The 20,896-nt window shown below is 35.2% G+C and overlaps 1 protein-coding gene across 1 annotated transcript; it reads left to right on the forward strand.

Annotated features, from left to right (window-relative positions):
• Window positions 1–18,446: 18,446 nt before the first annotated feature.
• On the forward strand, window positions 18,447–19,418 carry LOC113000682 (uncharacterized). The gene has a single exon (XM_026127277.1). The coding sequence runs from the start codon at window positions 18,447–18,449 to the stop codon at window positions 19,416–19,418; it is 972 nt and encodes a 323-aa protein (XP_025983062.1).
• Window positions 19,419–20,896: the final 1,478 nt, after the last annotated feature.

The following is a 20,896-nucleotide window of genomic DNA, read 5'->3' on the forward strand; positions in this document are numbered from 1 at the left end:
CACTTATGCACTGAGTGTTTCTACATGTCCAAAAAGACATAACTAACTTACACAATGACTTATATTATATTAGTTAACACCCAAACAATTTATTTATCTTCAGTTGCTTTAGTTTTATCTTTTGATGCACAAATTTTAATATAAATTATCTTTGTGAAAATCTATTTTTATCCATTGGACACTCTTATTAAGAGCATTTTCTTCAAGTTTGTGATAAATATCTTTTGAAAAATTTCTTATCTTTTGAAAAAGCTTAGTTTGTTAAACACACTATTCAACCCCTTCCAGTGTGATATTTGTTTTTCATTAATTTATTATTTTTGTTTATTTATTTAAAGTATATAGAACTTAATCTATAACAATGTGTAAAGGCTAAAGGACCTTGTTAAGGTCCATAAACTTAACAAGTTGTTCATATGCAAACCCTTGTTCACTCCAACAAAACAGAGGACATCAAAATCAAGATAAGATATGATAAGGTGTTTACAATGAATAAGGATGGGCGAGGTGGTGGATTTTCTTTTATTTGGAAGGGGTCTATAAAAGGTGAAATAGTTCTTTTCTCTGAGAACATCACCAATTTACAAATTGAAGAAGATATATTTGGTAAGTGGGTGCTGAAGGGATACAATGAGTTTCCTGATTATGGAAATCATGAAACCTGTTGACATCAATCAGGTATTGATCTCCCTTGGTGCATGGTAGGTGACTACAATGACATTCTCTTAGTTGATATCAAGTGTGGCAAGGTTCTTCATCCGGATTGGCTCCTCTAAGACTTCAGAGAGGCTATGAGAGATTGCGGTTTTATGGACACCCCTCTCGAGGGTTATCCATTCACTTGGGCAAGGAATAAAGGCACTAATAGAGAAGTAGAAGAGTGCTTCGATAGGAGCAATGGTTAATGCTTTTTGGGTGCATGAGTATCCAACAACTCAATTACTCAATCTGATTTCCCTATTGTTAGACCATACTCTTATTTTATTATGTTTTGATGTGGTGGAGAGATTTGACAAGTTGAAGGAGGAGATAACTACTCTCTTAGTCAAAGAGAATAATTTTTGGAGGCAAAGACCTAAGGTGTTTTGATTGAGGAATGAAGACAAGAATTCTAAATTCTTCCATGCCTCGACATCAACTAGGAGGACAAAGAATAAACTGAATTACATTATTAATGGTGATGGTAGCAAAGTGGAGAATCATGACTGGCTTTTGGAGACAGTGGGAGAATATTTCAAGCATTTGTTTTTGAGCCAAAATATCAACATCAACCCTATTAATGGCATAGTAAGCTTGCACCTGGCGGAGGAGGATAACAATTTCCTTACTAGTAATTTCTTTGTGGATGAATTCAAGGAGGTTGTGTTCCACATGCACCCGAACAAGTTGATCTCTAGGTCTAGATGGCCTTAATTTGAGCTTTTATCTCCACTTTGGAATCTTTATGGGAAGGAAATTTCCGAGGCATGCATCAAATGGCTTGAACATGGGGTTTTTCCAACAATATTAAATGACACAAACATTGTTTTCATTCCTAAATGCAACCACGCTCAGTCTATGAAGGATCTACATCCGATTGCATTATGCAACATAATGTACATAATCCTTTCTAAATTGCTCGCTAATTGACTACTTTGCAAGGTAATTGCAAAATGTATCTCTAAAGAACAATCAACCTTTATCGAAGGTCGCTCTATCCAAGATAACACCTAATTGCTACTGAAATTGTTTACCACATGGAGTGTAAGGTCAAAGGTAAGTGTGGTGAGGTGGTTTTGCAGATTAGTTGGACCAGGCGGGGAATCTAGAAAATAGGGTTTGAATAGATTTCCTTTAAAATTTACCAATTTTGTGTTAATCACATATTAAAACACAACCCCTTTGAATCAAGTTTTTCCTCAAAGAAACTTTTCAAACAATGTTCATTATCATGAAAAACCCAATGATTAAAAACATAAAATCAAAGTTTGGATAAAAAAACAAATATCAATTCCAATATTCAAGATTGATTGCAAAATAAGGTATAGAGAAAGAGAGAATAAGAGACAAGGTTTATACCGGTTTAGTCCTTAAGAGGACTTACATCTAGTTATACCCAACAACCATAGTTGGATATTTCAACTATGAATTCCAATGTATTACAAACCTTATTAACACACAATGAAATTCAAAAACCCTTATAACTTAAACCTTACAAGTTCAAATTGTAAGGACTTTTAACATTGGTTATTAAGGACTTTCAACATCGGTTATTAGCAGATGTTGAAACTATCGACGTTAAAAGTATCAACGTTAACATCGATTTTTTAAAAACCAATGTTGTTAAAACAACATTGGTTTTCTAAAAACCGATGTTGTTTTTTGGATTTTTTTAATATCTTACTTGTTTTTTTAATTACCAGCTTGTAATTATTCATATCACAACTTATCATTCAAAGTTGTGAAAAAATATAAAAATAAGCCAAAGTTATAAACAAAATATACCACCAAGACTTATAAACAAAAATTTACACAAATTAATATATCACCAAATATACCACTAAGAGTTATAAACAAAAATGCACCATGCACCAAGAGTACTTATAAACAAAAATTTCCCACAAATGTGTTCAGGATGTTCCAATTCCTTCAAAATATACCACTAAGACTTATAAACGAAAATTTATAGATCAATAATAGTATAGTATAATGTACTTTAATTTCAAATAAATCCAAAATAAAACAAAGTTAGAAGTTGCATCTCAGAACTCAAATATAATTTGAGTTCCAGCTTGCAAATTTTGTGATTGTGCAAAAGTCGTCCATCCATTTCCAATTTTTGCAGTCTTCCTCCATTGATTATAAACAATCTTGTACTCCGTAATCCCTTCCAAATTCAGATGGGTTAATCCTGGAGCTTTCATAAATGAGTACATGGTACTCGACACATCCTGAAGTTAAAATTAAATTCATTTTAGATATGTATATGATTTTAAAATTTGACAGACATAAGAGTGCTTAACTACTACTTACCAAACTGCTGCTAGTCACTTTGTACTTACTCAACAGGACTTTAAAAGTGACTGAGTTAGGAACTTGGCGGTACAATGAGTATCATTTAGGATAAGCTTTTGGTTCAGAGATGCTTTTGAAGAAGGTGAGGAAGAAAATACTTTGTTAAAAATGGTTATGGTCACTTGATGTTTTCCAGTGAGTCCATAGAAATTTCTGAGTTCTGTCCATCCAGCCAGTAGAGTTAGGTTCACCAGATCTTGGTTGTATGTAACAAAGTGCATGTTGCCATTACTGTCTAGAGATGTCAAGTATGCTCTAGTTCATCCTTCCATCTTATAGCAAAGGACCTACTGACTTCACCATAAGACTACATTTAACAAGCAAACTAACATAAGCAAATATATTATATCATGTCATGTTTATTTGAGAATAGTCTTCAAATTTCTAACCTGATCCATAATATGAACTGTGTTGAACATTTCCTCTATTTTTTTGTTAATCTTCATCATTGTCTTAGTCATTTCCTTCTAGTTCTATTGATCTTCATTCATCGTTTCTAAACTCCACTTATAATATTAGGATACTATAAAAAATGAATATGCATGCCTACCTACTAGTAGTAAACCAAAATATATGAGTTTGGTCGAGTACATGCCACAGAGTTGAAAGACACAATAGTGCATATACCCATTTTTGAAAATCATGAACGATATTCCTATTTTGAAAAAAAATTAGGGGCCTAAGGTTGTGGCAAAATTCTTACACCAGCACAAGGTCCCATTAACAAGCATTTTCATGTTAGTAATACGCACAAAGTCTATATTTGTCTATCTAGAACATAACACATGTTTTCAACAACATACACAGAAATAAGCATTTTCATATTAGTAATACGCACATTAACAAGAAGAAATATGCACATTCACAATAATTTTTATGTTAATAATGCACTGTACATTTAGAAAATAGAAGGAACTAGCCCTAGCTTCTCGCTTACCATCACCATCAAAACCAAACACAAAAACAAGCATTCATAAAAAACTAACCTTTCGTGATCGAGAATGAGAACGAGAGTGGGTAAACCTGTGAGTGAGAGTGAGAACGAGAGCATGAGTGATTATGCAACGCAAGAGTGGAACGTGACGAGCATGCAATGTCGCGGTGGTGGCATGGTTGGCACGCCGCGTTGCAAGGAGTTGAGTGACAGTGAGGGAGCGAGAGTGAGAGTCACAGAGGGAGAATGGGAGTTATAGTGCCATGAGGAGGAGAGTGAGAGTCAAAGAATACGAGGAGGAGACAAAAAGGGTTTGGGCGCCAGAACCTTTCTTATATAAAAAACCCAACAATGTCGGTTTTTTTTTTAAAAAAAAAACCTATGTTAACGTCGTCACATTAACATTGATTTTTAAAAAAATTGATAACAAGCTCATGTTATTTACAAATATGCCATTGCATTTTTGTTAACATTGGTTTTTTTAAAAGCAGATGTTAACATAGCGATGTTAAAACTATTTTTTCTAGTAGTGTCAATCCCTTGGAAACCCTATCCAAGATCAAATTACAACAAAGAAAAAAGAGTTATTGGATTGAATACACCTTTGAGTGTGTATAAGAAACTCTTCAAGCTCTAACAATGATGATTAACCTACTATTGAATGCATGATCCTTAGGCATGTTAATTTCTCATGAAGAATGCAGAAATCGCTTTGTTAAATCTTTAGAAAGTGTTTTCAAAAGATAAAATTTGTAAAAGAGTCACCCAAGAGAGGGTATTTATAGATTTAACTAATAAAATAGCTTTAATCGATTACCAAAACTTGTAATCGATTATTTTGATCAAAATACCCTTATTTTGCATTTCATGAATCATGGTAATCGATTACACAAACTAGTAATTAATTATCTCGATCAACAGAGAGAAACCTTAAATGTAATTGATTATGACATCTGGTAATTATTGAATCCACATCCTTGGTTTTAATTATGAAAAACCATTAGCAATGCAAATTGAAAGGATGATGGATTTACATGATGAATAACATTCTGCTTAAGTGTTTCAGTGCTAAATGTTTTAAGAAGTAGACATGTGCATTGATTTCGAAGTGCTCTTAATGATGCTCTTAAAGACTATCTTAGAACAACTATCAAAGAGTTGAGAACTTAGATGATTTCTTAAAGCCCATTTGCATGATGAAGAATGCTTATCTATGGTAACTTGTTTTGCATGACAAAGTATAGAACAACAAGGCCTTACATAGAAAACTTATTAAAGGCTACATGAAGAGCATCCAAAATTAGAATGAAATTGTACCAGAGTCATATCATAATTATGAAGAATCTAATTTGGAAGAACTAAACTTTATAATGGAATTAAAAAATGGTTCAGAATGCATCTCAAAGACAACATCATGTCTTTCATATGATGCCACACATATAGAGTGCACATTAGAAGACTGAAGTTGACAACATTTTGCTTTTCACATGTTGCCCCTCACATTGAGGGCACATCAGAAAGTCGATGCTAACTACATTAAAAGATACAAACTTGTTGAAAGTTGAATCTATCTATGAGAAGTGTTGATGTGTGTTAGAGATAGGGGGAGCAATATGAAGATCAAGCTTTGAAGATTTTTGTCTCTTACATGCCCAACTCCTTATTGAGTGACATTTGTATTGATTTTTGTCTTTTGGTTTTAATCTATTTATGTGTACATCATGCATCATCATGTAGAAGTAGGAAGATTGTTTCTAAGGTAACAAACATCTTCAGTGCATAACTCTATGTTTTAATCAATTATCATCTATCCATAATCAATTCCGCATGTCTTTTGGGAATCTTGTAGATAGATCTTCGTTTTGTTTTAATCGATTATCCCATATCCGTAATCGATTACTCTGTTCTTTTGAGATTGTGTCTATTTTCTTGGGTCTTTGCTTTAATTGATTACAAGGGTATAGTAATCGATTACATTATTCTTGAAAGTATTCTCAGAAGTGATCAAGAATACTTTAATCGATTAAATCGAGAATCTAATCGATTACATTGTTCTTGAAAGCTTTCCAGGTGCTGGGATGAACACTTTAATCGATTAAAGTGAGAATCTAATTAGTTACTTCTTCGAGATAGTCGATTACATTGCCAATTTAATCTATTACAGACGGTTATAACTATTTTCTCTATAAACAACCACCTTGTGTTCTCACTTTCAAGAGTGAAAAAGAATGAGCTTTTACGACTCACAACCTCTAGTTTTCGTATCTTGAAGCTATCAAAGGTTAAAGTGAGTTGTTAACATCTTGTGAGATCTACTCAATCAAGATTTGGTTCTTGCATTTGAATGAAAAGGTTGTATCTCTCCTTGACTCTATTTTCATAAGTTTTTACATATTGCTGCAACATATGCATGAGTTTTTACAACATGCTAGAATAGGGGTTTCTAGTTTGAAGCTAAAGGTAGGTATCTCTTAGGCTTATATTCACCAAGGACCCTAGGGTTGGGTGCTTTAGTTTCATTTTCTAGGTAGAATTTGAAATTGATTGTGATTTCTTATAAGAACTCATTGTGCATAGTGGAAATCTAATTTAGGTTGAATTAGATAACTGGAGTAGCTTCCCTAGAAATGGAGAGTGAACTAGTATAAATATTGTTATCCATCTTCTCTTGAATCTTATATCTCTCTATTGCATTCTTTATCAATTTGTTGAGTTTAAAGATATTTTCTTTTTAAATTTCTTTAACAAAAGGATATTGTGTATGGGTGATTGATTCAATAATTGGTTTTAAGCAAAAAAGTTTGTGATACAATCCTTGTAAGCAAAATTTTTTCAAAACTCTATTTTTATTTTGATTTGATTTCAAAACCAATTCACCCCTTCTTGGTTTGGTGAGACCCATTATCGTTTTTCAATGTGAAGCATCAAAATAGAAAATTGAAGATGTTACATAAGCCTTGAATAGAACACTAACACACCAGCAATTGTACCTTCTCCTAATAGGATATTCTAATGTTAGTTCAGATTGCTCATCAAAAAGTTTCCTTAGATTGGGAACCTTAGAATGGTTCTACAAGTTGTCATGAAATGACAACTATCATGTTTGTCTGCTTGATCTAGAAGCCTATCAGTTGAGTGAGGTCTACTTCAATGGTTTTCTTTGGAGCTTTAAGAGTTTATTGAAAAACATATTAAAGGTAATTTGAAGCATTCCAATGAGAGTAACTAGAGCAAAATCTTTGTGTGAGAAATCTGAATTTTCTGCTTCAACCCTCTTTGTTGAGAGTGATCCACTTTTGTAAAAAACTTATAATCTATGATAGATCTAAGATAGAAGTGAGAGACTAGTGTTTCTTGAGTGGAAACCCTCTGTGAGGTGAAAATCACTATTTGTGCAGTCCAAACTCAGAAACAAACCCCTTTATTGTTGAAAGTCCATCAGTGGCTGGCAAGGTTGAAATCCAGTGATGTTGTTGGTCTAGTTGAAGCTACGAGTGAACTGGTAGGTTGTTGAAATCTAGTAATTCCTAGTTCAGCAGTGGCTTACTGTATTAGTGAAATATAATCTTGAATGGTGAGGATCGGACGTAGCCTATGTTAAGGGTGAATCAACCTACAAATCATTGTGCACTAATCTTTCCCTCTCTCCACATTGATTTTGTTTATTAATTTTTCAACTACTTTTTGTTAATCTTTAAGTCAAGAAAACTTTTCACAAATACATCTAAATTTGAACTCTTTAATCTAAGTCTTTTCAAACAGACAAATCTTTTGAAATAGAGCTTTGAACTATGGAAGAACCTTTTTTTTTCCAAAACTGCTTGCATCTTCATTATAAGCTTAGAACACTTCTTCATTCTCAACTTATATCATAAACCTTTCTATTTTCTAAAAAGACTTAGTTTATGAAAACAAAATTCAACCCCCCATTCTTGTAGTATTTTTGTCACTTTAGTAATCAATTATTTCAACTTCTAAAGAGCTACTTAAGTTTATATAAGCAATATAATTGATTACAATAACTGATAATCAATTACAAAATATGGTAATTAATTATCCCGATGAGACTTAGCTAAATTTCAACGTAAGTGGGTTCTTATACTTTTTCTAACACATTGTAATTGATTAGATAAATTTCTAATCGATTACCTTATGTGGAACATGATTTGCTTCAAAAACTTATGGATCAAGCAACTTGAAAACATACTTAATTATCATCTAAGCATGCCGAAAAAGATCTAAGCTAATGTTAAATGCCTAGTCTAAAACAATCAATACAATGTTAGACCAGTTAAATGTGTTTTGGCATACAAAATATAAAAATTAAAACTAAACTAATGAGATAAAAGATTCTTCAATCTATAGATCAACATTAGTAAAGCCTATGACATAATTGACTGGGCTTTCTTGAAGGAAATGTTGTTTAAACTAGGTTTCACTGCAAAATGGTTCTATTGGATTATGATATGTGTTAACTCTATTAGCTACTTTGTTTTGGTTATAATGATCTGACATATTCTAGGTGTTAGAGTTAGCCCTAGTGGCCAATCCATTTTAGGCTATATTTGTATTACAATTATATTATTTGTTTATATATATATATATATATATATATATATATATATATATATATATATATATATATATATATATATACATATATATATACGAGGCTTAGAATAAGTGGGCTATTCGATGATGTGAGATTCATTGAATAATAAATTGCGATTTCTAAAGTATCTATAGTTGAAGTATCATTATCAACTAGGACAACATTGATACATTAAGATTGTTGTGTGAGTAGCATGATGGTCGCATCTCACAGTCATGGATATGGGATATCAAGCTGGCACACAAATATGAATACTAGGAGTGATATTTATACTAGACATTCACACTATGAGAAGACTTCATAATAGTTATCTAAGTGTCATAAGCACTTCTCAATATAACCACAAGGTGATAGTAGTCCTATGACTTGAAGTCACTACGATTCCTACATTAGGAGTTGTAGGCTTTAATGCTATAATACATCATCTGTAATAGGGAGATCATAAAGGTAGTACTTGGGCCTATAATGAATCATGTTGAGGGGTGTGAGTGATGTAGATAGAATTCGTCCCTTATACCTAGCAAGAGTTATGTTTTTGGACCTCTTGATAGAGTGAGATGCAATATATGCCTAACCATAGTGAAATGGGCAAATATGAGATATTGGATCTATTTGTATTTGTGCATCCACTTGGGTATCAAGAAATCAATCTAGTCTGAGACCCCATCCTAGAGCATAGTATATGTCAGATCATTATAACTAGAACAAAGTAGCTAACAGAGTTAACACATCATAATCCACTCGATCCATTTTGCTTTGAAGCCTAATTTAAACATCATTTCCTTTAAGAAAGTCCACTCAACTATGTTATAGGCTTTATTAATGTCAACCCTCACCATACTTACCTTTGACCTTATGCTTCATGTGGTTAATAGTTTTAGTAGCAATTAGTTTCATATTTTTGTGAGGAGTTGCAAGGGATGATGAATTCTTTCTGGTGGGGCACGAGGAAAAGAGACAAGAAAAGTATACACTGGCTATCTCAAGACAAACTTATTGTGAGGAAGGAGCTAGGGGGTGGGATTCTGAAACATTTGTGGTTTCAATATAGAATTTCTTGGAAAAAAAGGTTGGAGGTTCATGTCCAACCCAGAAGCTATGTTTACAAGAATATTCTAAGCAAGATACTTCCTAAGGGGGAATTTTCAGGCACAACGGTTAGCCACAATTTGTCTTATGCATGGTGAAGCATTTGTAATTCATAGGTTTTATTGAGAGGTTATAGAGGAAAGGTAGGTGACAAGTCCCTTAGAAATATTTGGAGTGAACCTTGGGTTTATTATGCGAACCATTAATCCATGAGCTGAGCTAGATCCTTTTGATAGTTTTAAGTGTAATGGTCCGCCTCGTCGCTACGATATCACCATTGCAATAACTCATGAAATTAAATTCTTTTTCCTTCTTTTATGAAAACTCCATTATTTTTGCTTATGAAAATCATAGTCAATTTGAATTTCACACACACACACACACACACACACACACACACACACATGTGTGTGTGTGTGTGTGTGTGTGTGTCCCCAAACACGCACCAATGTTTAACCGAATACATGAATATTAATATAGTTGTTCAGTACACATCATACACATAATGAAGATTAAACCAGTTCATAGATATAATTAAATCTGTGATTTACATCCTTAATCCAACAAAAGAAATCATGAACCACTATGGAGGAGTTGATTAACAAAACACAACTCTCTCCCCAAAATATTCCCAGTGTCATCACGTCGGCTTGGCAGCTCCTCAATAGAATCTCATCCCTGCACCCTACTGCTGTCATTCTACTCCCACGAGCAAGGTTCGCGATCATCACAGGTATCAACCACATGATACAAAATTGCAAGGGTGAGTTCATTATAAAAAGAACCAATGTTAAATCCAAATAATCACAATTAGCAAGAAAGCATAAGCAAACATTATGAGCTTACATAACATTCATTATTCAACGCTCACATCCAACAATTGTTCATTGTCCACATTCAACAATTACTCAGAAACTTTACACACTTGGAACTTTCACCATCCCTCCCTTGATAATGGGGAAAGTACCTCACCAGCTCCTTAAACTTCCCTGCTTGAGCTCCAAGAACTCCATCTCTTTCTTGTTCCTAACATCCTTGAGAAGGTATTTCTCCAAAAATACCCTCTTGAAGACATCCCAGGTCACATCTTGATCTTTAGCCTCTAGACATTGGCGAGTATTCTCCCACCAATACTCATCTTCTTCCACTAAAGTATGTGCACCAAAAGCAACCTTTTGCCCCTCCGAACATGCCATAACTCAGAAAATTTTCTCAATTTCCCTCATCCAGTTCTAAGCACCATCAGGGTTGTATCCTCCAGTAAAAGAAGAAGGGTTGTTTCGTTGGAAGCGGTCCAACCCCTGGTACTCAACAGCTCCACCAGCTTCTCTCCTATTTGGATTCCCCATAGCCTGAGCTAAGGCTTGAAGGGCATCAGCTATTGCACGATCATTCTGTCCAGCCATCACTCCCTATACATACCAGGGAGTCAGACTTGGAAGGAATACACACAAACAAATAACCACACAAAATCACAAGTTCCTACTTGGTTACTTTTGAGAATTGATGCCTCAATACATTAACACCCACTTTCCATCATTTGTATTTTCTGATCGCTTGCCATATCATCCCATTGCCCTTCACAAATTATACAGATGGTCAGTCTGATAACCAATGACTCAACATTGAAACTCATGGTATAGCAAACATCAGAAAAACAAATCCAATATGACTACAACAATCAAATCTCTATAACTCATGGAACACAACAAGTGAGTAAGTTCTAATAGCAACCAGCAACCAACAAACATCAAGCAATCAACAAGGCAACTAGAGAATGCACAAAAAAACATAGCAGACTCATAACTCACTGGCTGAAAGGTTCGACTTGCTCTGATACCACTAATGTAACGACCTGCCTCGTTGCTACGATATCACCACTGTAATAACTCATGAAATTAAATTCTTTTTCTTTCTTTTATGAAAACTCCATTATTTTTGCTTATGAAAATCATAGTCAATTTGAATTTCACAAATATATGTGTGTGTGTGTGTGTGTGTGTGTGTGTGTGTGTGTGTGTGTCCCCAAACACGCATCAATGTTTAATCGAATATATGAATATTAATATAGTAGTTCAATACACATCATAGACATAATGAAGATTAAACCAATTCATAGATATAATTAAATCTGTGACTTACATCCTTAATCCAACAAAAGAAATCATGAACCACTATGGAGGAGTTGATTAACAAAACACAACTCTCTCCCCAAAATATTCCCAACGTCATCACATCAGCTTGGCGGCTCCTCAACAGAATCTCATCCCTGTACCCTACTGTTGTCATTTTGCTCCCACGAACAAGGTTCGTGATCATCACAGGTATCAACCACACGATACAAAATTGCAAGGGTGAGTTCATTATAAAATGATCCAATGTTAAATCCAAATAATCATAATTAGAAAGAAAGCATAAGCAAATATCATGAGCTTACACAACATTCATTATTCAACGCTCACATGCAACAATTGTTCATTGTCCATATTCAACAATTACTGATCATCCATATTTAACAATTACTCATCATAATTATTCAACAATTACACATCATCCATCCATGGATCCAATCAAGACTGCACAAAATGATGCATGCATCTGACCTCAACTTTTAGATGCAATGCGGTACGTACCGTATCCAATACTAAGGAAATAACCCTAAGCGTGTCCACACGACACCTCACTTAGGAAACCATGCAGTATTTGTTGAGGCCACCCAGTCATGCACCATAACTTCACCCCCCCTAGGTGATCAACCTGGGGCCACAAGGAGTTTCCTACCAGGTGACATACCCCCTAGTACAAAGTACATACTGCCACAGTTTATACTATTTCCCGTGTCATATGAGGTATGAAACATGGGCACCCCCTCCATGAACATACACAACATATGACGTATGAACGTGGCCAAAAGCAAGTACCAAAGACCATGGACCAATTAAAGCGCCTAAGCATCCCCACATCGAATGCTTATATTCTTTAACCACGTTTGTCCCCCACGAATGGGCCATCCGACAAGGTCAGTGCACTCCGCCCCCCACCAACATACACAACATGCACTTGTCAATGCATTTCCAACATCATCAACATTCCATTTCAATGACAACACCAATAACCACAACAACCTCATTCCATATTGACACAACCATGAATAATAACATCAATTCATGTTGACATGATCATCATTAACAACGTCATCTCAAATCAATATCATCGTAAATATCAACATAACCACATATCAATTAAAGTCACCAATAGCAACATCGACAATGAGTCGCATTCCACATATAAATATATTTTCCATGCCTGAGGTTCACACTCCCCAGGTCTTCAAAATACACAAGTTTAATAAACAATAATGTTATTCATCAACAATAGATATATCACATCCTATTCGTTAAAAACATAGTTTTTCTTGAAAGGAAATCAGCATGCAACAGGGACAAACAGATATTCTCATACCTAGGTTCCTTGACCCTAACTATGGTGTCAAAATAGTAAATTTTATAATAACTCCCCTCACCTATCGTGAGCTCTCTGCCAGTTCCTCTTTGCGTCACTTAGGTCTCTTCTCGTTCGTGCTTGTCGGTCCAACACAAGTCTCTATTATTCCAAAACGAAAGGAATTTAGTATGGATTTCAAAAACAAGGTCAAAGGTAACATTCGGGGTCAAATACCACTGTCAAACATAAGGGACTGAGGGGTATTTCGGGTTCTATAGAAAAGAAATATCTTTTTAAAATTCCAATCACGCCAATGTGATCGGGGTTCAGTGAATGCCACAAAAATAACCTCAAGGTTATAAAAAGATAACTTTTACAATGTCTCATTCTCTAGGGTTTTTCAAAGGAAGTGTAAAAACACCCTATTACAGTACCCAACACATAAGAGACACTAAGAGGAACTCAAACTAGTTAGGAGAAGGCTTAGAAGTCAAGGTTGCCTCAGAGAAACTTTGAAATGGAGGATTGAGAGATTTTCTCCATCGAATCTTCGAGGAGGATTCTGAGGATTCCGCTTCGATTAAAGTGTTCCTCTTGGTGTGGGGGTCAAATGGCAAGCAACGACGGCTCACGGTGGCCACCGGTGTGGTCTTGGGTGGTGGAAAATAAGGTTTTAGGGTTTGGGAGATGTTTTTGGGAGAAAAGTGATGTGAATCTTACGGGGCGGAACGTTTGATAAAGGATTGTTGACATAGAGGGATACCACTTCCAGAGATGGAAGATAAGTCACGGTGACGCTACAAGGAATCAACCTTGATAAGTCAGAATTTGGTTTAATAGGAACCTTGAGATAAGCTTTCTCACATATTTGAAAAGAATGCCAAAAGTGCCTTCATTCATTTTGACGAATAATAATAATAAAATAAAATCTATAATAGACATGGGTTTTAGTCACAACCACCAATTTATTTATTTAATTGCAATAATTAAATAATAATAAAATAAAATTAAAAATTATGGAAACCTAGGCCTTCAATCATCATCAATGACAGCTATACAAATGACCAGCCTTGTCTCTATGACGTGTTGGGCCAGTTTAAGTCTGCCTCTGGTCATGGGCCCTTCAAGTGCTTCATGGTCCTTGCCCTTAGTTGTGTCCTCATCACTGTGTTGGGCCTTTTTAAGTATGCCTCTGGTCATGGGCCCTTCAAGTGCTTCATGATCCTTGTCCTTAGTTGTGTCCTCATCAAAAGGAGAGTGAAAATCATGTTTTTCATGCTAAGGACATATTTATAACCTACAACTTTCGCTTAGCGGGCCTGTCGCGCTAAGCTGAAGTCCACTTCTTGCGCTTAGCGCAAGGATTTAGGCTTAGCGCAACCCCCTCTACACTAGGGCTCACTTAGTGCACCCTCTAGGCACTCAGCGCACTTCCTCTCGGTTGGAATTGGGCTTAGCGCAGCTTTGGGCCGCTCAGCGCAATTCCCCTCGATTGGAATTGTGCTTAGCGCGCCTTTCTCGCTTAGCGGGAGACCAAAATTTATTATTTTCAATATCCCAACGGTCAGACTATAGAAACATATCTTAGGGATATCCAAACAAAATTTGAAAATGATCCAACGGTTAACGAATCCGGTATCACGATTTCATTGAACTAGGTTTTGGTAAAATCTAAAATCTCATACTATCAACTTATTCAAGTCTATCATAGAGTCAAACAACACAATAAATACAATCAAACATATATTTATAATTAATAACATTTCAGGGTGTTACATTAAGCACCTTACTATTATAGATCTCATGAAGTAAGGGAGAAAGAGCCTGGAATGAGCATATGGTTTTATGTCATCTTGAATGAGGAATATGCGACCAAAGTGATGCAAATGCCTCTGTATACAAGGATTTGGGCTTCAGAAATCAACGGGTTGTATTCTATTAAGAGTGCAAATAGAATTGTTAAGGAGAAAATTCTTGATGATAGACAATTGCATCTTAATGAGGAATGGTCCTTTATCTGGAGGTCAAAAGTTCCTCTGATGGTACAATTATTTCTTTGGAGGGTTTGTTATGATATCATTCCCACACGTCTGAGGCTTAGACACAAAGGTATTGATTGTCCCTCAAATTGTGTCCATTTTGAGGAGGGATCAAAAATACGTGGCACTTGTTCTTTACCTATGAAAAAGTCAATTGTGTTGGAAGGAGACATGTTTATGGCACATGATCAATGCACTATTGGAAAATTGTCATTTACTAAGGATGTCATTTTTTCCTTGTTTAAAAATTTAACCATGTTGCAATAAGCCTTGGTGGGTACTGTCATTTGTAGTTTGTGGAAGGGAAGGAATGAGAAGCTTTGGGAGAACAATAGTAATTCCTCCTAGTAGCTAGTTCGTATGGCTAGACAATCTCTTGAGGAATCACATGCTTCCAATGCAATGTGAGTCAAACCTGTTGCTCAATTAATTGATACTAATGTGGTCAAATGGAAGGCGCTTCTGGAGGCATTAACTAAGTGCAACATAGATGATGCATTTTGCAGACAAATTAGTACCACAAGTTGGAGCATGTGTTGTCATAGTGCACACGGAGTCTTTGTGTCTATAAGAACTTTGTGGAAGGAACCTTGCCTACATGTTCCAAAAGGTGAGGCAATGGGTCTTCTTCAAACACTTCACTAGACAACTAGCCTCGGTTTGATTCAAGTGGTTTTTTAGTTAGACAGTTAGTTAGTGGTTGGTAAGCTAAAGAATGTTCCATTAAATAAGTCTAAAGCAGGGGTCGATCATCTCTTAGTGTAGGAACTTTCTCTCATCTTATCCAAACATTTTAGTAGAGTTTGTCAAAAGACAAGCAAATGTTGTGGCCAATCTCTTGCTTAGGAAGCAACATGTTACACTAGTCTTAAAGATCATCATGAAATCCCTGATTCTTTTACCATTTACTCATAAATAAAATGGAATGATTTAGTTTCTTCAAGGAAAACACAATGTATACAAGTGATGTCTTCTTTTGGTGTATATATTTCCTAATACATATTTGCCCCTCATTGTTTGATTGTCAAAAAAATGTGTATCAAATAAAGGATAAGTTTGAAAGAAGAACATCTACACAAAAAGTTAAACAGACACAAACTACCCTCTCTCTTCCAAGATGGGTTCTAGCAAGTGTAACCTTCAGGTCTCACACTGTGGGAAGATAATTTTGAGTTGTAACACCCTAATACAAATGATATCATTACTCAAGAATTCAAGAGTCAAGAAAGTCTACATCATGCTTAAGTAATTACATCATACGCAAAGTATAGCTGACCCCATAAGGGAATACTACATCAAAACATATAAGTAAATATGTATCTAATCAAGTATTCCAAAGACACTAGTCTAAAAGACATCAATAACAAAATATATTGTCTTTAAGGCTTCCTTTTGACCTTCTTCAACCTATTCAATCTGTAACATAAACACTAAAATAATGAGACAAGATGCCAGTGAGTGTTAAAACATGCAAAACATGCAATATGACATTATAAATGTCAAATAATTATTATAAAGTAAGATCACATACAACTTCTTAATCAACCATGATTATAATGGGATTTATCATTAACTTTATATTTCTTAGATTGACTTTCATGAAATTCTTCCATCCTACAACATCTATTGAGCTCAATATATTGAAAGGTGTCCTTTTCCTTTTATGCCTTGGCCTCGTATTATATTCCTTCGGCCCAAGGAATTACACTCCACCTTTATAGGGTAAGAAGTGCTAGAAGGGGTCTCACCTACCTCTAAAGAAAGTGTTCTTAACTTGATTACTTGTCTTTGCATGTCTTGTATTCTGACTTAAAGAAATTGTCTTCCAAGAGTCCGGAGGGGTTACTTACCTCTTTCCCTATGGAGATCATGTAGCATTCATGTATTTATGCATATACAGTCCTCAAAGAATAATTTAAAACTCAATTATAAGTTGAAAGAATGGAATTTGGTTCATGTATAATATGTTGTTCCAGGGGTCTCTCGTTTAGCAATGCCTTTTTCGCTTAGTGAGCAGACTGAGACGCTTAGCACGCCTAAATGGCACCTAGCGACTAAGTATAGGAGTCTTGCACTGGTTTTGTGAACCCTATCTCGCTCAACTAGTATAATTCTCACTTAGCTTAGCTAACTTGAAATTCATGTTATATGTTCACTCAATATGCAACTATGAAGCACGGACGCGGCTCATCACCGGCATGTCCCGCGTCAGACTCGCACCGGCCATGCATGCGCGTACGACTCCGGTGCGACGCAGTGTCCATCGCCTCCGCCGTCACCGGACGCGGTTGAACAGGAAGACACCTCTGGTTGGACGCGGCCCACCATGTAGACATGCGCGTCGCGGCCCATTAAGAGCCTTAGGTTTCTTTATTATTTATTTTAAAATGCTTACCAAAAAAATACCTCTTCTGCCATTTTGTGTCTTCTCCTTCTTGTTCCCGCAAGCGCCTCCATTGCCGCATTCGTTTCCTTCCCCGCGCAGGTAAGCTTTGCTTCCTATTTCTTCTCTGGTTTTTCTTTTCTTGCTGCCTGATGCCTCTGGTTTTCCTTCGTTTAGTGTGGACTGTGGTGTTCCACTTTATTCTTTAAACATTTACACATTCTCTCTCTTTGGCTGTTATCCGCTGGGTATTACATGTTTCTCCATTTTTTTATTTTATTGTAAAAAGCAACTTCTCATTGTAAAAATCACGTAGGCCTTTAAAGTATCCCACTTTATTTTATTGTAAAGGCTGTTTTCTCTCTCTCACACACACACATACCACTTTTCCCTTCTAAACACATTTACCTTTATTTTATTGTAAAAAACAACTTCTCATTGTAAAAAGCACGTAGGCCTTTAAAGTGTCCCACTTTATTTTATTGTAAAGGCTGTTTTCTCTCTCTCTCTCACACACACATACCACTTTACAAAGACTTATTCATTAGAATATGATCACTGCTACATACGCCAATGTCGAGGAGCTTCTAAATGCATTTACCTTTTTTGCTGTGAAATAGTCAACTTCACTATTTAATTATTTATCCATCTTATTTCAAATTTCAAACAAACCATACATGAACTATGCAGCACGAGGGGCTTCTAAATGTTTATTATTCTTTTTAGTTAAGCTGGAGATAAATTTGTTATGTATTTGTCATGTACATGTTTTTGGAACGTATTTATTTTCACATTCCCGGTCAACATTGATTACAAATTGCTTTTTGTTGTTTGTTTTTTATATAGAAATTTTTTACATTCATTTTTTATTTTTTTTAAATTGTTGTAGAGATGAGTGCTTCTAGTCCTAGTCAAGCTAAAGAACAAGATGATGATACCAAACCTTTATGGACCTATGTTACAAAGATAAAAAGTGTAGCTGGTGGTGGAAATTATGAGATAAAATGCAATATTTGTGATTTTACCTTCAATGGGTCTTACACTAGAGTGAGGGCACACTTGTTGAAGATGACAGGAAAGGAAGTTAGAGTTTGTCAAAAGGTAACAGTTGCCAAACTTATAGATTTGAAGAAGATAGACAATGAGGCTACATTGAGGGTGGAGAGGTCAAAAACAAAATCATTGTCATTGCCTCCGGTTTCTACTCAACACCAAATGGATACAAACACTCTTGGTGTTGATCCAAAAAAGAGAAAGACATCATTTGTAGAAAATGCCTTTAATTTGCCAGCTAAAGAGACACTTGATCATGAAATTTCTAGGATGTTTTACTCTTCGGGGCTGCCTTTTCATTTAGCAAGAAATCCTCATTATAGGAAGGCATTTGCCTATGCTGCCAACAATCAGATCAGTGGTTACCAACCTCCAGGTTATAATAAATTAAGGACAACATTATTTCAAAACGAGAGAAGACATGTGGAGAATTTGTTACAACCAATTAAAAATGCATGGAGCCAGAAGGGTGTGAGCATTGTTAGTGATGGATGGAGTGACCCGCAAAGAAGATCTCTTATTAATTTCATGGTTGTCACAGAGAGTGGACCTATGTTTTTAAAGGCCATTGATTGTTCAAATGAGATCAAAGACAAGGATTTCATTGCCAAACATATGAGGGAGGTAATTATGGAGGTTGCGCACTCAAATGTTGTGCAAATTGTGACGGATAATGCAGCCGTTTGTAAAGCAACAGGTTTAATAATTGAGGTTGAGTTTCCTTCCATTTATTGGACTCCATGTGTTGTCCATACATTAAATCTTGCTTTGAAGAACATATGTGCAGCCAATAATACAGAAAAAAAATAATGTTGCTTATGAATAATGTTCTTGGATCACCTAAATTGCGGATGATGCGATGTTTGTGAAAAACTTTGTCATGAGTCACTCTATGAGACTATCAATTTTCAATTCATTCAATTCATTGAAATTGTTATCCATTGCTCCAACAATATTTGCCTCCACTATTGTAATGCTCAAGAGATTCAAGCAATTGAAGAAAGGACTCCAAGAGATGGTCATTAGTGACCAATGGTCTTCTTATAAGGAAGATGATGTTGCAAAGGCTAAATTTGTGAAAGATACTTTGTTGGATGATAAATGGTGGGATAAGGTTGATTATATTCTTTCTTTCACTAGCCCTATCTATGATGTTCTTAGAAGAACAGATACAGAAGCTTCATCTCTCCATCTAGTATATGAGATGTGGGATTCAATGATTGAAAAGGTGAAGAATGCCATATATCAATATGAAAGAAAGGAGGAGAGTGAAGGATCAACCTTTTTATGAGGTAGTGCACTCCATATTAATTGACCGTTGGACTAAGAGTAGCACTCCTCTCCATTGTTTAGCTCATTCTTTAAATCCTAGGTAATTGACTCTATACTTTTTTACATACATTTTTTTTAGAATTACATAAATTTTAATCATGTATATATTTCTTTTTAATTGTAGATATTATAGTCATGAATGGTTAAGTGAAGATTCTAATCGAGTTCCTCCACATCAAGACATGGAACTCACTCGTGAAAGATTAAAATGCTTCAAGAGGTTCTTTCTTGATGTGGATGTAAGGAGGAAAGTGAATATTGAGTTTGCCAACTTCTTGGATGGAAGAAAAGGTTTTGATGAATTTGATTCTTTAAATGATAGATGTCAAATGGATCCAAAAGCTTGGTGGCTAGTTCATGGCATTAATGCTCCAATACTTCAAAAGATTGCCCTTAAGCTACTTGCGCAACCTTGTTCATCTTCTTGTTGTGAAAGGAATTGGAGTACATATTCATTTATCCATTCTTTATAGAGAAACAAGATGACACCACATAGAGCTGAAGATTTAGTATTTGTTCATAGCAACCTACGACTTCTCTCAAGGAATACTCCACAATATTATCAAGAGGAAACTAAAATGTGGGATGTAGCTGGAGATGATTTTGGGTCACTTGATGATTGTGGTATTCTTGAAATTGCTAGTTTGTCTTTAGATGAACCAGAGTTAGAGGGTGTCTTTTTCAATGATGATTGCTAGTTTGTGGAATTCTTGAAGACTTGAAGTTGCTAATTCATCATCTTGCTTTATAATTTTTTTTTGTAAAAAAACAAAGCGTACAAATTGTATAATGAGGTCTCTTAGTATTTTTTGTGACTCATTATCATAGGAAAAGTTCTTTTGAGATGATGATGAATATATAAATCTTGATTTTCAATTTAGATCTTTTATGCATATCGCTCATATTTAATTTTATGTAATTTTATTTTATTTAATTATATATATAGCCGTGTTCGT

This window comes from Glycine max, chromosome 2 (genome assembly GCF_000004515.6).
Source record: "Glycine max cultivar Williams 82 chromosome 2, Glycine_max_v4.0, whole genome shotgun sequence".
NCBI lineage: Eukaryota > Viridiplantae > Streptophyta > Magnoliopsida > Fabales > Fabaceae > Glycine > Glycine max.

Coding starts and splice junctions, on each gene's coding strand:
- LOC113000682 (XM_026127277.1), top strand. CDS start 18,447: ATGAGTGCTTCTAGTCCTAGTCAAGCTAAAGAACAAGATGATGATACC.